The following is a 26,627-nucleotide window of genomic DNA, read 5'->3' as shown; positions in this document are numbered from 1 at the left end:
AAAATGAAAATGACTCCCAATCCCATCGTTCACACACGGTGACCAGACTCAGCCTGTTCCAGATTGTTCCGTGTGTGCTTGTACCCGTCTTACATAAAGCATCCGAATTTCTCTGCAACCGCGAGCTTCAATACTGCTTTGCAGCCAGGTTTCCACTTTACTGTGAACGGCCCTCCAAACGCCAGCCCTGAACACTGCCGCTCCACCCGGTAACCAGGTAGCTGCCTCGCTGTGGCCGACACCCAGATAATCTGGCCAGCGACGAGCTGGTGTGGGCTCCCCCTCTGCTGTCCCGTCCACGGCCCTCCACAGGCCTCACGCCACGTGGGCTCACGTCACCCTCCCTCTCTATAGCTGGGCAGGAGCAGGGGCAGCTGTGCAAGTTCCACTCCTCCGCCTAACATGTGGGAGTGGCCGGCGTGTGCCAGGAACCCACGTGGGGGGTGGGTGGGAATCAGAGGGCCCAAGCCCCAGGGGAGGTGCTCAGAGCCACGCACAGATGACAGGAGTGGAGCGTCGGCCCGGTGCCCTCAGCTGGCACCCATCCACACCTACCCAAACCCTACTCCGGACCAAGGAGGGAAATAACCAGGGAGGAGAGAGAATCTCAGCGAGGCTGTGGTAGTGAAACATGGTTTTATTGAGAACATCTCAAGTCCTCTGTCTGAGTGACAGGGTCTCATGCTCGGTTCTGGCTGGTCTTGGTGCAGGAGGAAGCTCATGCAGGGGGTCACGTGTGGCCTGTACATCAGTGGACACACAGGGGACACCGAGGAGTGTGCCTTAGTGACAGCGTTCTCGGCTGAATTACATTCATGTGAAGTGTCCGAATTCTAGAATAAAATTAAAAGCATATAACCCAAAGTTGGAGAAGCAAACAGCTTTTGGGGCTCATTCCACGAACATTCCATACACCGCCTTTAACTGTTCACGACTGGGTCCGTGATGCAACATCAGCCCAAGCCGTGGCCAAAATGAGAGTTCTCGGGGCTGGGGGCGTGTACCTCCACACACTGAACGAGGACGCGCAGACGCGCTGCCAGAAACAGGAGCTCAGAGCCCAGGTCAAGTCAGAGCCTCTCCCTCCTGCCATGTGGACACAGAGCCCCAGTGACCCGGGCTGGCCTCTGGCCGGGGAGAGACAGGACATGCCGAGGACAAGGACACGCAAAGCTGGACTCACATGATCACGAACACTCAGCTCTTTCCATTCGTACAGTTTTGATAAAAAGAAAACCTTCTGAGAGATTCACTAATTTCACAGAATTTAGAGATGGGAATGCCAGCTGATTTTACTTCTCGTGCTGGATCAAATTTAGAGTTGGGGCAGACCTTATATTTTGGTGTAAAATATTTTGGAAATGGAAAAAAACCCATCTTTTTTGTTTCTGGAGAAAAGGGGCAGGGCATGCTCGGCCCTCCCAGCACCCACCAATTCCATTCTGGGACCTGCCTACCCCAGGAGACTGGGAGGCTTGGCCACGTGAAATTACAAGGAAAGCAGGGATTCTATAGTCCAGAAAGCAACAAAATTTGTTCAAAAAAAATAAATTCCAGAGAAGTTAATACCTTGTGAAATGTGGGCTTGTACATTTTAAAATAAAATAACTGTTTTTGATTATAATAAAAATCTCCAAATAGAAAAAGATGACGAAAAGCCCCATTAAGACTCAGAGTCAAACTGCAGGGAGGAGGTGAGGCCTCCCGACCCCGAGCAGGGGTGAGGGCTGAGGAACCAGCGATCACGGCCCCCACCTTGGTCACCCTCTCCACAAGCCCTGGCTCGGGTCACAAAATGAGACTTCTCTATGGCGGACCTTCCTGCCAGCAGGACAGCTGCCCAGTGGCCCCAGGCACCACAGCAGGGCCAGTGTCTTTGCAGAATACATACTACAGGCTTAGCTGACAAGACAGAACAGAAACCCTCCCAAACCCCACCGGTCAAAATGTCCTCAAAGTTTAAGATTTTTCTCAAAAGATCAAGGGCTTGGTTGTGTCAGATTTCCAAAGTTTCTAAAACCCAGATTAAGGACCCTGGATGCAAAACGACACCTCAAGGAAATGCCTACGTGGTGATGCACGGCGCACTGCGCTCCCTGATTTGTCTTTTGGGGGGTGTGCATTTCCTCCTTTTTCCTGCTTACAGAGGAATGTGCCAGTTGCCCTGTCCCAGGAGCAGGGGCTGTGCAGGCCTCCTGCCCCAGCCCGACTCCCCGCAGTCCCACCTGGTCCTGCCGCCCAGCGGTCCCCAACCCCCCGTCGCCCGCGATCCTTGGCTGCCTTCCTCCCCAGCATCCTCCTCAGGCCTGGGTGCTCTCGGGGCAGGAGCCCCGCGTCAGGTCCGTCCTGGACGGTCGCACAAATGTGAGCCGGGAAAGGCAGCAGGGCACAGCCACGCGGCATGGACCCACGCAGTAAGGCATCCGTTTACCTGGGCTGGGGGCATGGCGGGGGGATCATGCTCAGGTCCACAGTCGGCTGACGGGGGGGGCCGGGCGTCCTGGTTTGCTTGTGTGCATGCGCAGGATCATTCCTCTGGACTTTGTAACCAAAATCCACATATTTTTTAAAAACTAAGTCCATCTCCCAATCCCCATTAGAAAAAATACCATTTATAGAGATAAGAATAAAAATGCAGGGACTCACAGATGTCTTTTCTGAGTGTGCAGGAGACTGCTGTGGTCGGGGGGCGCCACCAGACACCTTTCTTTTCTTGGGTGAAACCACAGCAGGCCCCGCCAGGCCACGCGGGCCCGAGCCCTGTGCCGACGGGGTCGGGACAAGAAAACGCCCTGCAGAGATGGTGGTGTGGGCAACCCTCATCCTCTGACCCGGCCAGGCCCAAGCAGTGTGGCCCCCTCCCCCCTGCCCTGCACGCGCCCACAGGGCGCAGCACCTCAAGTCTCCATGCGGACGCGAGGAGACACCTGGAGACGTGACCTTCTGGGACCACGTCTCCCACTCTGAGCGCCCGGGGTCTGGGCCAAAGTGCCAGTGGCCGTCCTGCTCCTGCTCTGAGTTTCCGGAGCCCATAAAGGACACGGGACACCCAGGCACACAGCTTGATGCCTGGACTTGGCTGGAGGGCCTTCTCTGCCTATGGCGCCCCCAAGAACCCCCAGAACCAGGAACTGGTGCTGACTCAGCAAAGGGCACGAAGCTCCTCTCCGATCCGCCATGGAAGCGGGAGCAGCGTGGTGTGGACCTTTGCGTCAGGGTGGGGCGGCCTCCCAGGGTCCCCGTCTGCCCGCCTGCCCTGACCCCCGGCTTGCTCAGCCCACCTGGGACTGGCCTGTGTGCTGTGGAGTGCCAAGCAGTGTCCCGGGCTCCCCCGACTCCAGACCACCCCCACTTCCCTGCCGTGACATCAACATCCCAACCTGGTCGAGACCCCACCAGCAACACACTGTCTCGCCAGCTCTCAGCCTCAACACTTATACTTCAAACTTGTCCTTGATAAAGCTGGAAAGAATAATTAGGAAATACGCCTTAAGCGGCATTTTCCAAGAATGAATACCTACTCACTCAGCTCTCCTTCCATCCTGTGAAGATCTTGGGACAGTCATTCACATCCAGGAAGTTCAGAGGAAGGACCAGAGGGAATTCTAGGTTATTTACTGTGCAGTAGCCCCTGTGGACCCCTTCTAGTCCCTAGAAGTTAAATACTGCTTAAAAAACCCAAATGAGTGGCCAGGCTTCCTGACCATGTTTGACCTCTGATTATTTAGAAGTCAACCGAGAGACGATTTTCCATGATATGGTCCTACGAAGAGCACAGAAACTTCTAGAGGACGCTGGAGGCTGCAGGGACCTGGCTGCGACCCCATGCGCCACGCCATGGGTCACTGCGCTGTGGGCTTGGGCTCCGTGCGGGGAGTCCTCTCCCAGGGAGGCGCCTACGGGGAACAGGGACCTACATGTGGACAGGGGGACAGTTTCTTTAGGTTACTGCTTCCTATCTATTTCCTCACTCCCTCCGTATAGAAATGCTTCTTTGCAATCAAAATAATGTGGCATAAGAGTGACCTGACATAGTTATTTCTTATTTTATAAACCATATTCCTAGTTCTGAATAAATTAATTATTCAAGAATTTCACACAAAGTAATTTCTACTTTTCCTAAACTTCAGGAAGCCCTACTCAGTAGAACTCAACTTCTAAATGTAAACTGAGGTTGAAAGCAGTCACTGGATGATTCAAAAGGGGGGACACTGCTGTAGAGAGACGCCAGGTGGCGACACGGGACCCTGACGCCAGACCCCGTGCCCCGCGCGCCTGCCCCTGGGGACGGTGCCGCGCGCCCAGATCCCACACATCCCACACCTGCCCCGGTTCAGCTGCGAGGTTTGGGGCCGCGCCGCACGGCCGTCAGGGTGTGAGTGAGAACTGGTCCTGTTCCGTGGGCTTCTCCACCCAGGCGCCCAGCCCAGCCTTGATGAAGGCTCTGAACAGACAGGCCTTGGCGGCCTGGTACTCCTTGGCCACCAGCTTGGACTCGTGGTACACGTTGGGTTTAGTGATCTTGGAGCGCAGTAAGTTGGAGGGAACCTGTAAAAAGATTTAAAAAAAGAAACAAGTGCAACTGTTTAAGCAATAACGGTAGAAAATGAAACTCAGTATGTTCAAAAAATGGCGTTTCAAACGGTGCCGCTTCTGGGGGGAACCAAGGGACAGTGCCATCCCCAGGGACCGTGTCACACACAGCCACGCTGGACACCCCCTGAGGGTCTGCATCCTCAGCCCCAAGTGGCGACTTCCAGGTTAAACAGACAGGGGCTGCTGGCCAGCAGCGGACTCCAAGGTCGGGTTTCACACCAGCAGGTCTTTAACAAACAACACCTCTGCCGTTTGGCCACAGGGAGAACTCGAGGCCCCCCACCACCGCCTCCAACCCAGTTTTTGTGCAGATCTTAGAATCAGCAGGGCAGCCACCCAAGGCCCCCTGCGCGGGTGAGGGTCCCGCCACGGGGACGCAGCAACCTCTGCCCATCACAAATAAAAGCTACTGACCCGACTTACAAGTAAATGGAAACTGGTAACATACTGACTCACTAGAGAAGAGTTTATGTGGGGAAGAAGGGCCGTGCTGCTGCAAAGCCCCAGCCCCCAGCCAGAGCCTCTAAACACACAGGTTTGAACCCAGGGTGCCCCAGAGCTGCGGGCCCTGAGGAGGACTCTGCGGGAGTGCCGAGTCCCCGGTTCCGGGGGGCTGGGGTGGGAGTCTGGGGGGAGGGGGGCTAAGCCTGCTTTGAATCTGAGGAGCCAGGGCCAGACTGTCAGCCGAGAGCACCCAGAAGCGACCAGGTGTGGGGCGGCCGCCCGGGCAGGCTGGTGGGGAAGGGCGCCTCAGTACCTTGCCGTGCACACGCATCCAGCGACAGTACAACGCGTGCTTACACAGGCGAGAGGCGCGGCCCAGCTCGTCCTTTCCTGTGGTGGCATTGATGACCTCGATGGCCGAGTCGCCCACCGTCCAGTTGACACTGAAGTTGGGGGCCTTCCCCGGCTGCCGCGCCTCTGCGTTGCTGATGCCTGGAACGAGACGGGGGTGGGTGACGCGGGGTCCAGCGTGGGTGCTGCGGGGACACGGCCCGACAGTGGCCGGCCAGGCGCGCCTGCCCTCCCAGCAGCCCGGCCCAGTCCCTGCCGCCCAGAAACACACCTGCCTGTGCAGGCAGGCGGGTGGGCCCGCAGAAACCCCCAACCCCGAGACTTCACGCACTCCCGAGCTCACTCGGGGCCAAAGCTCTAGCCGCCTGGGTGTAGAGGGGCCCCACTTCTGGGAGCAATTCAGGTCCCACACGACTGTGCTCCTTGTTGGCGTGCCTGGCGCTCAGACACTGCCTGCCCACCGGGGCCAGGCGCATTCAGGCCCCGCCTCACATGCAAGACACGAACGATCCAGGAAACCAACTCTCAAGGAGCGTGTACGAGCGTGATGGTGCCTTCTCAGCAGGGTTCAACCCTCCTGTCTTGACCAACGGAGGGTCATGTCCTGGGGCTGAAAGTTGGACACACTCAAGTCCCCGTCCCCCTTGCGTGTAGAGCCCGGTCATTCAACCCCGCAGACGGCAGACACAAGGCCACGGCGTCTACGCCGGCAGCTGGCCCGCACCTGGACCCTCCAGGGGGCCTCAGCCCGGCCCTCGCTCTTGGCGACCATCTACTCCTCCCTAGCACAGAATGTTAAAGCCAGGACAGCAGGTCCAGGCAGCCCACAGTTGGCGCCCAGGCCTTGCTCAGAAGCCTCACTTCTTCAGGGCAAAACAGCAGCTCATCTGAAAGCAGCATGAAAAGACAATCAAGAAAATTCATGTTTACAGGCCACCAACCTCAGGGAAATTCACTTAGAGGGATGATACACGCTTAACGGGATGTCCACGCTCCCCTCCCCCCAGGGCGTGCCGGGGAGGAAGTGGGCATCTGCTCTGTCCGGCCTCCCCTTCACCCCTTCACTGGCTGGTCGCAGGAGGAGGGGTTGTTGGTTCTGAACTAACATCTGGACGTGATGGAGAAGCTTCTTGTTAGCAGCACTGGCCGGGGCTTCTTAAAGGGCCCTGGCATTCAACACAGACCCCACCCCCACGGACACGGCGGGGAGCTGCTGCCCCACGGGGGGACCTGCGGATGGTCGCCCAGGGCTTCTTCCAGGGGCAGGCGGAGGTGGGGGACTCCCATGCGGGGGACAAGGCTTGGGCACAGAGCGGAGCTCGCTCGGGCCGGGAGGACCACACCCTGGATCACCTGCTCTAACACAGCTTCTGAGGTGAATCGCAGGGTGACCTCAGGTCACTAAATGGACACTTAAAAAATGATTTGTCCACAGGAGGAGTGCAGATTAAGAGGTGCATTCTTCCCTGGTGGCGCGGTGGTTAAGAATCCACCTGCCAATGCAGGGGACACGGGTTCGAGCCTGGTCCGGGAAGATCCCACATGCTGCGGAGCAACTAAGCCTGTGCACCACAACTACTGAGCCCACGCATTGCATGTACGGAAGCCCACACGCTCTAGAGCCCACGCTCGTAAAAAGAGAAGCCACTGCAACAAGAAGCCCGTGCACCACAACGAAGAGACCCCGCTCGCCGCAACTAGAGAAAGCCTGTGCGCAGCGACGAAGACCCAATGCAGCCAAAAATAATAAATAAAAATAAAATAAATTTATTAAAAAAAAGAGGTGCCCTGCCTTCTATTCATTCAACCACAAAACTGCCTAGTCCTTACTGATCTTTCGTTCGAACACCTAAGTCCTCCTGGCCACAGTGGCCACCTCTGAGGTCTTCTTCCAAGCCCCATGGAGGCGGTCCAGCTGGTAAAGCCAGCTACCGACTGGCTTCACACCATCCCCCGAAAGACAGAGAAGAGTCTGAACGTGGAAGGGGTCGGAGTCCCCCCCATGAGGCCAGGTGGAAAGCATACCCCATGGACAGAGCAAGGAGCGCAGGTCCCCCCACCAGTCCCAACCTCTGGCTGACCTCTCCTCCGGACCCCAGGCCCGGCTATTCGCCTGCCTTCTCAGATGTACACGATGCCCGCCCATGGGAATCCTCCTCAGAGCAAAGCCAGCACCTGGTGCAGCCCCTCTATCCGTGCCCCAGGGCTGCCCCTTCCCCAGCAGCCAGCCTCGGGGCTCAGCGCAGGGACTTGCTACCTGGCTGACAATTTAGAAACTACCCCCTAGGGAGACAGACCCAGTTCTGAGAAAAGCTTCAGGGTTCCTTCAAGGTTTCTGCCTTTTCCATTAAACTGCTGAATCATTTTTTCATTCCAAGACGTGAGCGCTGAGTTATTTCACCTTCCATGAAGGTTTTAACTGAAGTTAAAGGGGCATCCAGGGTGACTATGGGTTCCCGTTACAGAAACTGCCAGTCACTTGCTAGATGGTCAGGAAAATGTGTAGTTACAATCTGGACTGAAAGTGGTCTTTGTTCTGCACATACACAAAGACCTGAGTCGAGCTGAAGTGGAAGGAAACCGAGTACACAGCGCCCGACAGTGATGGTGACACGGGCCGTGTAGCTGGGGCCGTGAGCCCCGAGCCTGCAGCCCCTGGAGCGGAGTACCTTCGAGGCTTCCATTCTGATTTTCGTTAAAAAAGGCCCCTGAGCTGACGGAGCGGGGGTGGAACCAGCGGGCAGCACGTGTCTGTGAGGGCGAGGTGGCCACACACACCTGTCCTGCTGTCCTCCTGCTCCCCAGTCCTAGATGGGGCCACGGCTCTGCGCAGAGGACCTCGGGCCGAATCAGACTCCCTTCTTACACGAGCCCAGGGTCGGGTGGCTAAAACACCCACTCCAGGAAGGAGCCCAGGCGCTCTGGTCCAGAAGGGGACGTGCGTGCTGCTGCCGAGCCAGCCGGAAGGTGGGCCCATCACACAGACAGGGGGTCAAGCCGGCCTCGCCCCGAGAACCGCACAGGGCTGGTGCGCGAAAGGGAAAGTCCCTTCCCCACCAACGCGCCTGGGGGAGCCAGACGGGGACTCAAACTGCTGGTGCAGACGGTAGGAAAGGGGTGTGGACACCTGGGCGGGGTGGGGGCGGCAGACGTCCGGAGGGACACGCGGCACTTGCGTCCTGCAGGCGGCACTTTGGGCCAGGTTCATGTTCTGAGCAGCGCATGACCTTCCGGGGGCCCTGCTGCAGCAGCACCTGGAAGGGGGTGGGCAGGGGTGACGGGGACCACGCCGCACGGGGTGGGGAGGATCCAAGGGCAGGTGTGAGGGGTCGGGTTCCGTGACAGGAAGGAGTACGTGCCTGCCCTGAGATACGACTTGAAGACGATGCTCAGTGAAGCTTAACAATTATTTCTGAAAAATCCTCAAAAGTGTCATCAATAAAATAGGTAAAGACACCCACACAGAGAGAATTTTAAAAAGCAACAGGCCAATCACATCCCACAGGCTCTCAAGTGCTTAGAACACACTTTGAGGTCACGTGCATCCACAACAGGCAGTGGCCATCCACTCCACCTGGGACACCTCGTCCTTCTCAGGAAGCGTCCCTAGACAGTTCAGTTCAGAAACCGGAAGGTTTCTCTCTTTGGCCACAAACTGAAAACCTAATTGGAGACGTGGCGCCTTCTCCCAGAATGGGGATCAGAGCCAGGAGAAGGCGCCTGTGAGCGAACAGCTGTGACAACGCCCGGTGGGTCCCGGGGTACCGGCCTCCACACGGTCTCGACAGCTCCCCCCATCAAAGGCTGGTCCCTCAGAGCACGAGGCCCCTGGCACAGCCATGAGCGAGCAAATTGGGGGGATCTCTATCAGGGAAGACCAAAGGACACAGTGAAGCAGGAGGCTCGGGACGAGACCTGTGAGCTCTGCCCCAGGAGAGGATGGAGACAATGGCAAAGGATAAAACGGAAGAGAATCTCTCTGACCTGAAGACTCCATTACCCAGATCAAAGTATTCACAGTCGTCAGCAGGAAAAAGGAAAACCGGCCACACACCTAGGCTTTATCTGTTGAAACCTGTGAATTTTAGGGGAAACCGATAAATTTAATGCTCCAAGGGTAAAACAAAAGGGGGTCCCAGGAAGGAAAGAAAATCGAGGTGGCTCAGTGACACAGGAGACAGGAGGACGGCTGGGGTTCTCAGGGCAGGGCCAGGCTCGAGATGTCTGCGGTCCTCAGACAAGCGGATGAAGGCGCATCCCGACGCAGAGCACCGCCCGCGCAGGCATTTTCCCAAAAATCAAACAGGAAGTAATCAACAAACAACTCAAACAGGAAGCAATCAACAAACAACTCAAACAGGAAGCAATCAATCAACAAACAACTCTACTCTGTCCACTAAATTAAGGACATATTTCAGCAAAATGAAAAATAAACCCGAGTGTGGAATTAAAGAGAGGGGAGCCCACGGGTACAGGAAACAGTGATTACAGGAGGACGTGTGGTGCTTCCCTTTCTGTCCAAACAACTGTTGATAACAGGTCTGGAAAGGTTATTACGAAGGGCTTTTTGAAAGTTTCTAAAGTTCAAGATGACATCAGAATCTAGAAGGATGAGGGTGAGAAGAACGTGGACTGAAAACAACCCTGAGGTTGTAGTTCTTCTCCAGCTGTGACCTTTACAAATACTGATTAATTTTTCATGCTAAATTTTAATCAAATATATTTAAACCACTTTTAAAAATTTAAGGGTGGGCTTCCCTGGTGGCACAGTGGTTAAGAATCTGCCTGCCAATGCAGGGGACACGGGTTCTAGCCCTGGTCCGGGAAGATCCCACATGCCGCAGAGCAACTAAGCCCGTGCACCACAACTACTGAACCCACGCACCTAGAGCCCGTGCTCTGCAACAAGAGAAGCCACCGCAATGAGAAGCACCACAACGAAGCGTAGCCCCCTGCTCGCCGCAACTAGAGAAAGCCCGCGTGCAGCAACAAAGACCCAATGCAGCCAAAAATTTAAAAAATAAATAAATTTAAAAAAATAAAAATTTAAGGGTAATCACTGGAGAAAACAAAACAAGATTTAACACGTCCAAACCACGAGCACAAAAAAAGAGAGAAAGACAATTTAATCAACTCAGCAAAAGTAAGGGGAAGAAAACAACAGTGAGAAGGTATAATGGCCAGAAAGTATATGAGACAAAAGGAAGAATGAAGAATTCACACCCTGGGTCCAAACCTGGTCCCTCCTGTTTCCTCGGGGGGTCATTCTGTCCTAAAAGGATGGGTACGTAGCATGGGGACCCCTATTCTAGATACCGGGGCAAGGAGAAAAACATCCACACCTATTCCTGCCTGGAAAACACATACACACTCATTCTTATTCATATTTATATTCTCTCTCACTTAAGGCTTCACTGTCTCGACACAAAAGCAGCTCTTTTCACCAATTATCATAGAGTCACGTGCTTTCCCCTGGCAGGCGGTGCAGCTTTCTGTCCTGGTCTGACAGCACCACGCTCCACAACCTGACTCCCATACCATCTCCCCAGAGACCCTCGGAACTCAGACCAGATCTGTCAGGATTTGCTCCCCAATGCTGCCTTGTTTGTTACTGTTTTTTTAAAAACATGTATTTGGTTTATTTAAGATGTTAGCTCTTATTTTTAACTCTAAAAATTTTTTTATAGATTACTTTTATTTATTTATTTAATTGAAGCATAGTTTATTTACAATATTATGTTAGTTTCAGGCGTACAGCATAGTGATTTGGTATTTTTGCAGATTATACTCCATTATAGGTTACTACAAGATATTGTGTATAATTCCCTGTGCTATACAGTAAATCCTGGTTGTTCATCTATTTAATACATAGTAGTATGCATCTGTTAATCCCATACTCCTAATTTATCTCCCCATTCCTTTCCCCTTTGGTAACCATAAGTTTGTTAGCTATGTCTGTGAGTCTCTTTCTGTTTGTGTACAGATTCACTTGTATTATTTTTTAGAGTTCACATATACGTGATATCATATAATATTTGTCTTTGTCTGACTTACTTCACTTAGTGTGATCATCTCTAGGTCCATCCATGTTGCTGCAAATGGCATTATTTCATTCTTTTTTATGGCTGAGTAGTGTTCCATTGTGTGTGTGCATGTGCGTGTGTGTGCACGTATAGACATATATACGTATATATAGCACATCTTGTTTATCCACTCATCTGTCAATGGACACTTAGGTTGCTTCCATATCTTGGCTATTGTAAATAGTGCCACTATGAACACTGGGGTGTATATATCTCTTTGAATTGTTGTTTGGGTTTTTTATATATATATACCCAGGAGTGGAATTGCTGGATCGTATGGTCGTTATATATTTTTTAGTTTTCTGAGGAACCTCCATACTGTTCTCCATAGTGGCTGCACCCATTTACATTCCCGCCAGCAGTGTAGGAGGGTCCCCTTTTCTCCACATCCTTGCCAACATTCTGTATGTGCAGACTTTGATAACAGCCATTCTGACAGGTGTGAGGTAATACCTCATTATGGTTTTGATTTGCATTTCTCTAAAAACTAGTGATGTTGAGCATTTCTTCCTGTTAGCCATCTGTATGTCTTCTTTGGAAAAACGTCTATTCAGGTCTTCTGGCCATTTTTTGACTGGGTTGTTTTTTTGATATTGAGTTGTATGAGCTGTTTATGTATTTTGGCTATTAGCCCCTTGTCAGTCATATCATTAGCAAATACTTTCTCCCAGTCTGTAGGCTGTCTTCTCATTTTGCTGATGGTTTCCTTTGCTATGCAAAAGCTTTTAAGTTTAATTAGGTACCATTATGTATTTTTGCATTTATTTTGCCTTAGGAGACTGATCCAAGAAAATACCATATAATTTATGTCAAAGAGTGTTCCACCGGGCTTCCCTGGTGGCATGGTGGTTAAGAATCTGCCTGCCAATGCAGGGGACACAGGTTCGAGCCCTGGACCAGGAGGATCCCACATGCCACGGAGCAACTAAGCCCGTGCACCACAACTACTGAGCCTGCGCTCTAGAGCCCGCGAGCCACAACTACTGAGCCCATGTGCTGCAACTACTGAAGCCCGTGCGCCTAGAGCCCGTGCTCCACAGCAAAAGAAGCCACCGCCATGAGAAGCCCATGCACTGCAAGGAAGAGTAGCCCCCGCTTGCCGCAACTAGAGAAAGCCCACGCACAGCAATGAAGACCCAACGCAGCCACAAATAACTAAAATAAATAAATTTATTTTAAAAGAAAAGAGTGTTCCACCTATGTTCTCTTCCAGGAGTTTTCTGGTTTCAGGCCTTACATTTAGGTCCTTAAACCATTTTGAGTTTATTCTTGTGTACGGTGTGAGGGTGTGTTCTAACTTCATTGATTGACATACGGCTGCCCAGCGTTTCCAACACCACTTGCTGTAGAGGCTGTCTTCTCTCCATTGTATGTTCTTGCCTCCTTTGTTGAAGATTAATTAACTGTAGGTGTGAGGGTTAATTTCTGGGCTCTCTATTCTGTTCCACTGGTCTATGTATCTGTTTTTGTGCCAATGCCACACTGTTTTGATTGCTGTAGCTTTGTAATATAGTCTGAAGTCAGGGAGCATGATTCCTCCAGCTTTGTTCTTTTTTCTCAGTATTGCTTTGGCAATTCAAGGTCTTTTGTGGTTCCATAAGAATTTTAGGACTATCTGATCTAGTTCTGTGAAAAAATGTCATGGGTATTTTGATAGAGATTGCATTGTATCTGTAGATTTCTTTGGGTAAAATGGTCATTTTAACAATATTGATTCTTCCAGTCCAAAAGCATGGGATATCCTTCCACTTCTTTGTATCACCTTCAATTTCCTTCATCAATATTTTATAGTGTTTCACCTCCTTGGTTAAGTATATTCCTAGGTATTTTATTCTTTTTGATGTGATTTTTAAATGGGATTATTTTTAAAATTTTCTCTTTCTGATATTTCATTATTAGTGTACAGAAACACAAATGATTTTGGTATAGTAATCTTGTATCCTGCAACCTTGCTGAATTCACTTATTAGTTCTAATAGTATTTGGGTGGAGACTTCTACGGTTCTCTATAAAAATTATCACGTCATCTGCAAATAGTGACAGTTTTACCTCTTCCCTTCCAATCTGGATACCTTTTATTCCTTTTTCTTGTCTGACTGCTGTGGCTAGGACTTCCAATACTATATTAAATAGAAATGGCAAGAGTGGGCATCATTGTCTTGTTTCTGCATTTAGCAGGAAGGTTTTTAGCTTTTCACCACAGAGTATTATGTTGGCTGTGGGCTTGTCATAAATGGCCTTTATTATGTTGAGGTATATTCCCTCTATACCTACTTTAATGAGAGTTTTTGTCATGATGGATGGTGAATTTTGTCAAATGCTTTTCCTGCATTTATTGAGATGATCATGTGATTTTTATCCTTCATTTTGTTGATGTGGTGTGTGATGTATTGCACTGATTGACTTGTGACCTTTAAACCATCCTTGTGACCCTGGAATAAATCCAACTTGATCATGGTACATGATCCTTTTTATGTATTGTTGGATTTGGTTTGCTAATATTTTGTTGGGGATATTTGCATCTATATTCATCAAAGATATTGGCCCATAATTTTCTTTTCTTGTGGTGTCTTGTCTGGTTTTGGTATCAGGGTAACGGTGGCCTCGTAGAATGAATTTGGGAACGTTCCGTCCTCTTCAATTTTTTTTTTTTTTTTTTTTTTTTTTTTTTTTTTTGCTGTACGCGGGCCTCTCACTGCTGTGGCCTCTCCCGTTGCGGAGCACAGGCTCCGGACACACAGGCTCCGCGGCCATGGCTCGCGGGCCCAGCCGCTCCGCGGCACGTGGGATCCTCCGGGATCGGGGCACGAACCCGTGTCCCCTGCATCGGCAGGCGGACTCTCAACCACTGCGCCACCAGGGAAGCCCCGTCCTCTTCAATTTTTAGGAATAGTTTAAGAAGGATAGGTATATGTTCTTTGTATGTTTGGTAGAATTCCCCTGTGAAGCTGTCCAGTCTTAAGACTTTTGTTTTCTGAGAGATTTTTTTTTTAATTACAAATTCCATTTCACTTCTAGTGATTGCTCTGTTCAAATTATCTGTTTCTTCTTTTTTTTTTTTTTTTTTTTTTCCGTACGCGGGCCTCTCACTGTTGTGGCCTCTCCCGTTGCGGAGCACAGGCTCCGGATGCGCAGGCTCAGCGGCCATGGCTCACGGGCCCAGCCGCTCCGCGGCATATGGGATCCTCCCAGACCGGGGCACGAACCCGTATCCCCTGCATCGGCAGGCGGACTCTCAACCACTGCGCCACCAGGGAGGCCCTCTGTTTCTTCTTGACTCCATCTTGCCAGGCTGTATGTTTCTAGAAATTTGTCCATTTCTCACTAGATTGTCCAATTTGTTGGCATACCATTTCTCACTAGATTGTCCAATTTTTTGGCATGTAACTATTCATAGTACTCTCTTATGATTTTTTTTTGTATTTGTGGTATTGGTTGGTATTTCTCCTCTTTCATTTCTTAATTTATTTGGATCCTCTTTTTTTTTCTTGATAAGCCTGGCTAAAGGTTTATCAATTTTGTTTATCTGTACAAAAAACCAGCTCTTGGTTTCATTTATCTTTCCAATTGTTTTTTAAAATCTTTTTTATTTATTTCTTCTCTGATCTTTATTATTTCCTTTCTTCTGCTGACTTTGGGCTTTGTTCTTCTTTTGTAATTTTTTTAGATGGTAGCCTAGGTTTACTTGAAATTTTTCTTGTTACCTGAGGAAGGCCTGTATTGCCATGAACTTCCCTCTCAAATCACTTCTGCTGCATTCCATAGGTTTTGGGAAGTTGTGTTTCCATTTTCATCTGTCTTGAAGTATTTTCTGATTTCCTCATTGACCCACTGTTTTTTTCGTAGCATGTTGTTTAGTCTCCATGTGTTTCTCCTTTTCCTGTTTTTCTTTCAACAGTTGATTTCAGAAACAATACTGTGGTCAGAAACAACACTTGGTATAATTTCTATCCTCTTAAATTTGTTAAGGCTTTTCTTGTGACCTAGTATGTAATCTATCCTGGAGAACATTCTATGTGCACTTGAGAAGAATGTGTATTCTGCTGGTTTTGGATGTAGTGTCCTATAGATATCAATCAAGTCCAAGACCAAGTCTGGTCTACTGTGTCATTTAAGACCACTGTTGCCTTACTGATTTCTGTCTGATCTGTCCATTGATGTGAGGGGAGTGTTAAAGCCCCCTACTGTTACTGTATTATCGTCAATTTGTCCCTTTATGTCTGTTAGTATTTCCTTTATACATTTAGGTGCTCCTGTATTGGGTGTGTATATGTTAAGGAACAGTATATCCTTTTCTTGTATTGATTCCCTTCATCACTATATAATGCCCTTGTCTCTGTTATAGCCTTTGTTCTAGTCTATTTTGTGTGATATGAGTATTGCTATCTCCTCTTTCTTGTCGTTTCTGTTTGCATGGAATATCTTTTTCCATCTCCTCCTTTTCAGTCTGTGTGTCTTTTACCCTGAAGTGAGTCTCTTGTTGGCAGCATATTGAAGGGTCTTGTTTAGTATCCAATCAGCCACCCTATGTCCTTTGATCAGAGGATTCAGTCCATTGACATTTAAACTATAAATATTGATAGGTATGTACTTATTGCCATTTTATTACTTGTTTTCCAGTTGTTTTTGTAGTTCTTCTCTGTTCATTTCTTCATTTCCCTTGTGTGGTTTGATGATTTTCTTTAGTAGTATGCTTGGGTTCCTTTCTTTTTGGTTTTCGTGTACCTATTGTAGGTTTTAGATTTGTGGTTACCTTGGGGTTCCCATATGTTGACCCATAATCATAACTACTTGATTTAAACTGAGTCATTTAAGTTCAAATGCATTCTAAAAGAGCTACATTTTTTACTCTCCTCCCCCCCATTTTGTATTTTTGATATATTTTACATCTTCATGTTTATCCCTTTACTGTTCATTGTAGTCACAGCTGCTTTTACATTTGTCTTTTAATTACATACTGGATTATTTAAGTGATCTTCAATCCTTACTGTATATTTGCCTTTCCTATTGGGATCTTCTCCTTCCTACATATTCTTACTTCTTTTTCATTTAGAGAAGACCCTTCAACATTTCTTTTAGGGTAAGTTTAGTATTGTCAAGTTCTTTCAGTTTTGGCTTGTCTAAGAAATCCTTTCTCTCTTCTTCTATTCTAAATGACAACCTTTTTGGTTAAAGTATCCCAGGTTTCAGCACTTTGAATATATCATGCCACTCCCTTCTGGCCTGCAAAGTTTCTGCAGAGAAATCAGCTGGCAGACCTATCAGGGTTCCCATGTAAATGACTCCTTGTTTTTCTCTTGCTGCCTTTAGAATTCATTATCCTGAACTTTTGCCATTTTAATTATGTATCTTGGTGTGGGTCTGATTGGGTTCATTTTGTTTGGGACCCTCTGTACTTCCCGTACCTGGATATCTGTTTCCTTCCTTAGGTTTAGGAAGTTTCAGTCATAATTTTGATACCCTTCTCTCTCCTCCTTCTAGAACCCCTAAAATGCGAGTGTTGGCATGTTTGATGTTATCCCAGAGATCTTGTATGTTCCTCGTTTTTTGGTTTTGTTATGTTTTCATTTGTCTGTCTACTGTTCTGATTGGGTGATTTCCATTATTCTATCTTCCAGATCTCTTATGTGTTCTTCTGTGGCATTTAGTCTATTACTCGTGGCTTCTAGAGTGCTTTTTAATCTCAGATATTGGATTATCCATTTTTGATTGGGTCTTTGTTGTATTTTCTAGTTCCTTATTAAGAAGATCTGTGTTCAGAGCAATCCTCTTCCCTAACTCAGTTAGGATTTTTGTTACCAATGTTTTGAATTCTTTGGTAAATTGCTTATTTCTGTTACATTATTTTTTTTTCTGGGATTTTCTCTTTTTTCCAATGGAGAGTAGTTCCTCTGCCTTTTCATTTCATTTAACTTTCCCTGTCTCTATGCATTTACCTGAAGCAGTTACCTATGGGGTCCTCAAAGGATGATCCCACGTGGGGGCATCACTATGCAGACTGTTTGCCCAGTGTCTTTGCTGTGAGAGCTGGATTTGATGTGGACACCAGTCACATCTTTCCTCAGGGTATGCTGGCCACTGTCACCTTGGTAGGGGATATGGCTGGAGATGGAGGGGCTAGAGCCTGTGCGGGGCAGGGTACGAGGTGGGACTTCCTCTCTGCTCAGTGGCCATCGCCACCCTGTCGGCGGTGAGGTCAGCAACCAAGCTGCTGGAGCGGAAGCCCTGAGGGTTGGGCTAGAGTTGGCTCTGTGCCCTTGAAGTGTGTGTTTTTCCGTCCCCTGCACTGAGTACTTTGCCCCAAGGAGGGGAGTGCTGAAGCCAAAGGGGCTCCTGTGCTTACAGAGGTCTGATGCGCTGCCTGTGTAGGCGTCTGCAGCTCTGCTCAGATGCAGCCCACGGTCACATCTTTTCCCTGTCTAGTGCTGTGCTATGGAGTGGAGTGGGCAGGGCCGGGGTGTTCACTCAGCTTGGGCTGAGGCATGTGACGAGGTGGTCATGGGAATTCAGGTGGCCACCTGAGTAAGCACCAACAGTGGCTGACATCACCCCACCCAGACCACACCCCAGGCCTTTGGGTCACCTCTGCATCCTCAGATCAAGTCTTTTCCCAGGTCCTGGCTGCCCTAGGTCCAGTGGCGAGGTGTGGTGTGGAGTGGGCAGGGCCAGGGTGGTCGCTCAGCTCAGGCTGGGGAGCGCAGAACAGAAGCAGACACTAAGGCAGACCTCTCCCCTCCCTGCCTGGGGTCAGCCAGCACCCATTGTCCTCACCAGCGGGGAGTCCAGGCTTCTCCAGCCCTTCCATCTGTCCCAGCGGCTCTCCAAGGAACAAGAGGCTTGTCTCCTACATGCAGGACCCCAGGACTAGGATGCCCTGTCTGTGGCTCTCACGACTCACTCCCCAGGGCTGGTGTCGGCCCTGCGATATCCCTTTTCCTCTGAGTCCCCTCCCGGGGGCACAGGTCCCGACCCGCTGCTCTTCTTCCCGTCCCACCCAATTACGTGTGTCTCCTTCTTGCAGCCTTGGATGTCCAGCCATCCTCCTGCCAGTTTCCAGCTAGTGTTCAGTGAGGAGTGCTCCACGTGTGGAGGTATCTTTGTGGAGCTCACGGGGAGGCGAGCTCACACCCTTGCTTCCCCACCTTGGCCTCTTCCTCTGTGTGCTCCTGTTTTGTGACATCGCTGGCAGTAAAACCAGCACTGTGGGGAGTCCCACCCCGTGACCCCGGGCAGCGTGGCTGTGACCACGGCCCCTGGAGCTGGGGCACCGGGCCAGTCCAGCACCTTGATCTTTCTTCTTGAGTTCTCCCAGTGCACATGGACAGCAAGCTGGGCCAGTCGAGAAGCTCAGACTCAGGGGTCCAGTGGAGAAGCCAGAACTGAAACTGAAACGTGCAGGTGCTGGATTTGAAACTAATCTGAAAAGGAGAAACGAGAGAGCTCAGGAGGCCGGGGAAGAGCATCACGTGAGTGTCCAAGGCAAAGGCTCACCACCAAGAAATTCTTTCTGAAAGTAAACGCATGCTGTTTATGCTGAAATTAAACTAAAATTCTCATTTTAACCTCGACAGCATCTTCAAGGACAGCCCACTGCTAAATCTTTAAATAAGTCTACCTAGATTTGCTCTGGTTTCCAGGAAACCTTGTTTAGTTCCGCCAGCCTCTCTCTGCGCGGCGTTCAGGCCCGTTTCCCTCGCTCCCTTCCAACACTATGGTTCTCACTGCTGTCACATATCGTTCTCTCTTCAACGTGGAAATGATCTGCGATAAACCGAGAAGTGAAAAAGAAACGCCAAACACGACGCGAACTGTTAAACACAGATGCGCACCACGGGTACACAGCCAGAGGACCAGAATGGGACAACCCACATGTGCTGGGTGCTCCCCTGTCCCGGGCACTTACTAACTGCGGGACCTGCTGTGAGAAAGTTTTGAGGGCTTTGCTGTGGGGCCCATTTCAAAGGAGTGTGACCTCCCAAGACCTTAAGACACTGACACCCAACCCGCTCCAGACTTCTGCTGTTCGAATCCTTTCATCTGTGATGACACCCGCCGTGGTACCTGTGGGCCCCAGGCTTTGGGGTCAGAGATGATACCGGGGAGGAAGAAGGAAGAGCAGATTCTTTCCTTATTTATAATGTCACATTTTTAACAAATATATGTGGTGTAGCACCAACTGAAACACTATTTCCACATGTTCTCACAGATACAGATGCACTTCATATACCCATGATGTGATAAAACACATTTGACTTTCACAGGTGAGCTATCCTTTCAACACCTTGGAATATTCCTTTAGCGAAATGGTCCTGTCTTTTTAGGTTGCAGTGGTGGAGCAACACTGCTTAGTAAGTACCACGCAACAGGGCACTAGTCAGCAATGATTTCTGAGCACCTCCTGCATGCTGCGTGTTTCACACCTGATGTTTTCGGTGGCTATGAACGTAAGAGACAAGTGACGGCTGTAATGAAACAAAGCACTCTCTCCTCAAATGTAGAACACAGACTAAGCAGGGAAAATTATTTTCTGACTCGTGAGAAATTTACACACCAACACACACCAAAGTATACTTACGTCGTATCTACCAGTGGAAGTTCAATGAGTGTGGATGCTACAATTTCAACCATCAAATTTTATCAGTCTGTTTTTTTTTTCTTAAAAGATAACGGTTAAAAGTTAGAGAGCTATAAAATTTGATCCAAAACAACTTTTGTTTTTCTCCGTTCCTGTGTAATTCATGTGCTCTAAGAGATATGCTTTCAAATAAAGTTCCACATTGCTTTGCTTAGTTAGAGATGGGCTAGTAGCAAGACCACAGACCACGGCAAAACACACGCACACCAAGAGGCATTCTAGTTCAGGGTTACGGTTTTAGTTCTAGCTTAACTCCCAGTTTTAGTTCTAGCTTAAAAAAGTAGGTAAAGCGGTATTTCCATAAGGATAAAAATACCTTAACTGTGTCCTTTTAAATAAAGGTGACCTGAGCAGTTAGGACCCTTGAATTCAAAAGCTCTTGTTCACTTTACCGTTAGCCACTGACATTCTAAAAGAGAAACAACAAACAACTGGTAGCATGGGGCACGCTGGGCAGGGGCAGGTCCCCACTGAGAGACACCACTGCTCGTCATGGGCACACTCTGCGAGCGGGCCTGGGAGTGCGGCGCCGGCTGCCTGCAGGGCTCATCACTGTGCTGACGTATCCCGCGGGGCCCGGCCCAGCTTCATCTCGGGCAGCCACTGCCTGCGGGGTCTTCACAACATCTGTGAGCCTCTGCTACTGACACAGGACTTGAACACACTGGTACGGGTGAGAGGAAGGCACACAGGTGCCGAGCCTGGGCTCTAGTTTCCCCATAAATGGCAAGGTTTTCAATCAGCTAGAGAGAGTAATCTCGAGGGACTCACTCAAATGACCCATCGCCTTCCGCTCTGGCCCGGGCTCCCCCATAGCCTCAGGGCAGCCTCCCTCTGGTGCTTCCCTCCTAAGACTCAGAGGCTGCAAAATCAGGTGCGTGGGACAGAGGAAGGAGGCCGCCCCGGAGATACTTGCCGCTGAGCAGAGGCTTGTTGAGGGTGTACAGGGCGGGCAGGTCCTCTATGTTGGAGATGCGCTGGTACATGGCCCTGGAGAGGTGGTCCCCGTGGTAGAGGCTGCCCAGGATGATGCTGGAGAAGTAGATCGGCTCCACAAAGACGCTGAGCAGGGACCCCTGGATGCCCACCACGTTCCACCTGAAGGCAGAGGGACAGGCTCCTCAGTGCGGCCCTCCGGCCCACGCCCTCCACAGCGGTGTGCTTAGGCGGCACCGCTCACTCTGTGCAAGTGTCAGCCAACTGCAAGGGGGCAGCGGTTAAAATTACCCACTCCGCAGTTTGAAATTTTTAAAAATCTGCTTAAAAATTATCTTCTGCAGGCACGATCTTTGCCTTTATGTTTCCCACGATGACACATTTACTGAAGATTAGCTCTGAAAAGGTATCAACGAGCCACGTTTCTGGTGAGAAAAATCAAGGAAAAATAAATCTTTATTTTATTACTTCTAATAAATAAGAAGGTAGCTGTAGAGGAGCCTCCGGAGACCGGGAACTGATTCCTTCCTGCTCCCTGGTGGCGGGGCCGAGCGCCCTGACCCTGCGTTTGGCTGGCGTGTGTGAGGCACCCCCCACCCCGCCCCGTCACACCACCAACCCTCCAGGGCTTCACTCTCGACACCACCAGACACGCCGCTGCCCGAGTCCCTACACACAGCAGGAGGGCCGCTCTCCGTGGCCTTGGGGGTCCACGTCCAAGCACCCGCGCCGCCGGGTGCTGAGTCTGGGCAGCTGAGGGGCACAAGCCCACGCGCCCCTGGAGCCAGTAGGCCGTCCTATGGGGACAAGCAGCAAGGCAAACACGTGAACCAAGAATTAAAAACTGAGGGAAATCAACCTGAGGGAAGGCAGAGTCCCCGAGGAAGAAGGTGGGTGCCGACTTCAGGGAGGGTCCCGGAGGGGACGCAGCCAGGCAGGCAGGGAGCAAGCGACAGGGAGGCTGGCCGGTCCTGGGGGAGGGGCAGCGGGGGCTCTTCCATCTCAGGCAGGGAGCCCAGCACAGGTCCCACGGGGTCCGCACCCCAGACCGCAGGTAGGAGGCCGCAGGGGAGCTGCTCCTGCACAGCACGTGTCAGCAGTATGTGGGGACAGGGCTGAGGCCTGGGGGCCGGTAGACCCTGAGAGGACTCGGGGAGTGAAGGCAAGGCCCAGGCTCTGCCCTCAGAGCCCCTGCCCGGCCCTGCCCGGCTCCATTCTCACCAGCTGCACTGCGGTGCCCAGTGGATCCGCACCAGTAAGCAGGGCGGCCGGCCCAAACTCCTGAGCTGCCCAGCCTGTGCTCCGTGGCTCAGGCCAAACCCCTGTCACCGGCCTGTGGCCAGCAAACCTGCGGGACCTCCTCTCAGAATAGATCAGGGGCCGCTGCCACGGTCTCTGCTGGACCCAGGTCAGGTCAGGTCACCTCCCTGCCCCCCTCACTGCCCCCTCCCACGGGAAGCCCAGCAAACACACCCCCACCCCCGGGGCCCCTCCCGGACAGTCGCGCGTGACCCTGTGGAAACCCAGGCCTCTTCTCAGCGCAAGCCCTCCCACCCACCCCATCTTCTCCCCAGGAAGCGCCACCTTTCTGGTGCCCTCCAGCCTGTCTGGCCTGGTACCTCCCCCCCGCCCCCCACCCTGTGCTGGGCTGCGCGGCCGCAGTGCCCCCACCTCGGTCTCTGTAGAGAGCCCCTCTCGCGGCGGCCCTCCCTCAGCTGCCACTTGAGCCCACCTGGCCCCCCCGCCCCCCCAACCTCCTGCAGCACTTACCATGCGCCACCACCCGCCCTCCCGTACATACACACCACGTGGAGGGGGACTGGACTGTTTAGTTCACTGGAAATACCCCAGCACTTAACCTACACGCCTGGCATACACAGATCAATACGTGCTGAATGGACAAATCCTCAAATTGCTACATCCCATCCCTCCCACCCTCTAAAGAGGAAATTAAAATACACGTTTTCCTATCTAGCGAGGAAAAGCAAGAAACATTCGGTGCTTACAAAAACCACAGGGAAGGGCCTCCCTGGTGGCGCAGTGGTTGAGAGTCCGCCTGCCGATGCAGGGGATACGGGTTCGTGCCCCGGTCTGGGAGGATCCCATATGCCGCGGAGCGGCTGGGCCCGTGAGCCATGGCCGCTGGGCCTGCGCATCCGGAGCCTGTGCTCCGCAACGGGAGAGGCCACAACAGTGAGAGGCCCGCATACCGCAAAAAGAAAAAAAAAAAAGAAAAAAAAAAAAAAAAAAAAAACCACAGGGCACCCTTTCTTATGTAAATCAGAAGCTGCTTTGTGGGTTTAGGCCATACTAAGCTGAATTCAGACCCCTGGGGCAAACCTGAAAACAACAATCCGGCAGAAACCTATACTTGTTACAAGCCGTTAGCTCTGAATACATGCTTCGTGGAGAACTCCAGGCGCAATTGCTCTGCGGAGGCCCTGGTGGGCAACGGTCTGGCACACCAGCCACTCCGCTGCATCTCCCGCCAGTGACCTTCCAGGAAAGAGCGAGGATGTGCGCGCTGCAGCCCGCCGCCCCAGGGCAGCCCTCTGTGAAGACGAGACACTGGCCCCACCCCACGAGCCTGCCTCACAGGGGCTGCAGTGCGGGCGCCCCAGCACACAGGCGTCCCTCCTGCTCTGTCACTTCTCGGAGGTCGTGCTGTCACGTCCCCGGCCCAGCTCCCCTGTGCCGACCTACAGCTTTCCCCCCGATCCCGGGGGGCACAGCCAAAACCCCCCTTCGCCCTCCTGGCCCACCTCTGAGTCTGCGCCCACACAGTGAAGGTGGCAGACCTCCAGCGCTCTGAACAGTCAAGCTGCTGCCCTCGGGCAGGTGGTCTCTGCTCCCCCCACCTCTGGGCTCAGCAGTGCCGAGAACTCCCGCCCTCCCTCCCTCCCACCCCCGGCCCAGCCGACAGAACTCACCCAGAGGTGGGGAGCCCCCCGCGGGCCCCTCCTACCCCGAGCCCCACGCTGCTCCCGGGACTGCCCTCCAGATGGATCCCGGCAGCAGGGCTCACCTCCCCCACCCCAGCCCACTGTGGCCTCACTCCAAAGCCCGCCCACTGCCCTTGTCTCCACCTGGAACCATTTGTGGGAGGTGGCCCCGGCCCTCTGTAAGAGCCAGGTCAGCCCTCCCCGTACCTGCTGTGTGGGACTCTTCACTCTCCCACGGAGGGGACGGGAGCTGGCCGCCTCGTGGCGCCATCCGGCCACTTGTTGGTGTGATACTAACCACGCCGGATTCATGCTGACCAGGTGACTCGGGAGGAAGGGGCTGGCGGCCAGGGGAACCAACCACAAGATTAGAGGGTGGTTCCGGGAGGGGAGAGGAGCTGGGGTTGAGTTAATCACCAAGGACCAAGGATTCAATCCGTCTGTATAGAGACCCCTGAGGACAGGGCTGGAAGCCCCCTGGCTGAGGGGTGGGCCCCTCCTCCCACGTACCCCTTCCATCTGGCTGATCGGTGAGTCTTCCTAGCAACCTACTGAACCCATGGATGGTCGATCGGGGACCCTCAATTTGCAGCCAAGTCAGGGGCGTGTGGGAACCTGACACCCAATCCCAGCCCCCGTGTCTGAGCGGGGGCAGCTTCACGGGCCGAGCGCTAGCCCTGGGTGGTGGAGCCACAGGGTTGGGAAGGGGGCAGGCCAGGGCACTTATCCCCACGCTGTCCCCTTCCTCCTGCCTCGCGTCTGCTTATTCTTCGATGTGACGACCATCGTACACAGTGAAAGGCACAGATCTTAAGGGTCTGGGTCCCCGAGTTTTGACTTTCATGTGCATGGGTGGAACCCCCATTTCAGTAAGATGGAACGTTCACAGCCCCCCAGCAAAGGCCCTTCCAGTCCATGCCTCTGACTTGCTGAGCTGTGGGAATTATCTTTATAAACCTTTTGCTGGTTATGTGAGTCAGATCTCTTTTCCCAGCGTGTGGCTTTTCTTTCCAATATATGTATGGGGGTTTTGGTAAATAAGTTTTAAAATTTCAATATGGTCAAATTGATTCATGGTTTTCTTTCTCATTTGGGCTTTCTGTGCCCTGTTGAAGAAGCCTGCTGAGGTGGAGGCCCGCCAGCAGTGCTGCGCACCACGGTGCAGCCCCGGGTCTTTATCTGTCGGCAGGTGCCTCTGCGCACATGGCCCTGGTTCAGGATGGACGCCAGCGGGGTCACCTCGTCCACGAGTCCCCCACGTGGCACAGACCGCAGCTGCAGCCCCGCATCCCTTCCCTTCTGAGCAACAGGGCCTCCATCCCCCTCCAGACGGCAGCTAACCCAGGCTCCTCCGCAAGGAGACGCGGCCGCACACCAGGTCCTCGGTGGTGAAACGCAGCTGCCCTGCCAGCCCGAGCCACTGGAGGCCTGCCCGTCTGGCCCTCCTGCTGCTGGGGATTTGGCCAGCTCTGGGCACCGGGGAGACCCTGAGGACAGGCGACACAGTGGCGGTGCAGGAGGACAGAACCTGGCCTCGGGGTGACCAGCCGACCACAGCAGCTCCGGGTGACCTGTTCCCAAACTTGATTTCCATGAGAGATCAATAAACTTCTATCCAGTTACGTTTCCTCCTCGGTGTAGGCGAACCTGCTCACAACTGGGGCACCATGTACCCGGATGTCCCTCTCCAGGTCTGTGCTCTGTGACACCTCCCTGCTGCCTTTACCACTCAGCTCGACGCGGTTACTTTTCCACTTGAGTGTCAAGTGCTACGAAAAATGATGAGACTTTGATTGAAGTTATAGATTTGGAAAAAACCGATCAAGCTATTAAAAGTACGATTGGATTCAGTGTAAATGTGAGTGTTTTTATAATTGAGGATGGCTTGCCATTTTGTTTTCCTTCCTGGTCTGGTTTGGGGATACAGGTGGTAGGCAGCCCACAAAATGAGCTGCAGTTCTTTCCCTACTTTCCTAATCTGTAGAAATGAGTATATAAACAGGGATTGCTGCCCCCCACATGCAGAGCCTCTCACAGAAAAGCCTCCTGGGAGACCTGCGTCCTCTTTGTCCACAGCCACCTCTTTGACTTGCTTCAATTTATCTATTTCTTGGGAGTGGGGGGTGACTGGTTTAATTAATGGCTAGAATTCCATTCAAATTTTCTACCTATGCTTGAGTCAATTTTACAAATGTACACTTTTCTAAAAAGTTTTTATTTCATCTCAGTTTTAAAAGATATCGGTAACACAGTGTCCGTAATTCTCACTGTAACTACCTGAGCACACTTCCGTTCCTGCTGAATCCCTGACCACCCGCTTTTCTTCCCCTAATCTGGCTTGGCTGGGCCTTGTATCTTGGTCAGACTTGCCCAAGTCCTGCCGATTTCATTATCTTTTTCAAAGCAGCAGCACTGGGTTTCGTTGCTCCACACCGCTCATCTCTGTTGCATCTAATAATAATTTCTGGTCTTTATCGTTTTCTTTTTTCTACTTACTTGGATTTGCTCTATTGTTCTTTTCTGACTCAGTAGCTGTGGGGCTTTCTGTCACTTACTTACAAGCATTTCCTAACTTCCACTGCGACCTCTTCTTCTGTGAGCTGCTGAGGGGTAGCTGACACACAGCGCCCCGCACGTGGTT

General features: G+C 51.6%; 1 protein-coding gene across 12 annotated transcripts in view; it reads right to left on the bottom strand.

Annotated features, from left to right (window-relative positions):
• Positions 1-617: 617 nt before the first annotated feature.
• ADARB1 (adenosine deaminase RNA specific B1) overlaps positions 618-26,627 on the bottom strand; it is a 115,353-nt gene continuing 89,343 nt past the window's right edge. For 10 of the 12 annotated variants that reach the window (XM_082624602.1, XM_082624604.1, XM_082624603.1 and 7 more), the window contains 3 exons: positions 21,025-21,206; positions 5,354-5,532; positions 618-4,548 (listed from right to left, as the gene is read on the bottom strand). In XM_082624602.1, the coding sequence (XP_082480728.1) occupies positions 4,369-4,548; positions 5,354-5,532; positions 21,025-21,206 (541 nt within the window). In that variant the 3' untranslated portion in view covers positions 618-4,368. Of the gene's footprint in view, positions 4,549-5,353; positions 5,533-20,418; positions 20,518-21,024; positions 21,207-26,627 lie in introns of those variants that run through there. The other 2 variants (XM_082624599.1, XM_082624600.1) reach the window with 2 other exon arrangements.

Source organism: Mesoplodon mirus (genome assembly GCF_964341445.2).
Source record: "Mesoplodon mirus genome assembly, chromosome: 6".
NCBI classification, from domain to species: Eukaryota; Metazoa; Chordata; class Mammalia; order Artiodactyla; family Ziphiidae; genus Mesoplodon; species Mesoplodon mirus.
Note: the sequence above shows the minus strand (reverse complement) of the source record. Positions and strands in the feature narration are given on the sequence as shown.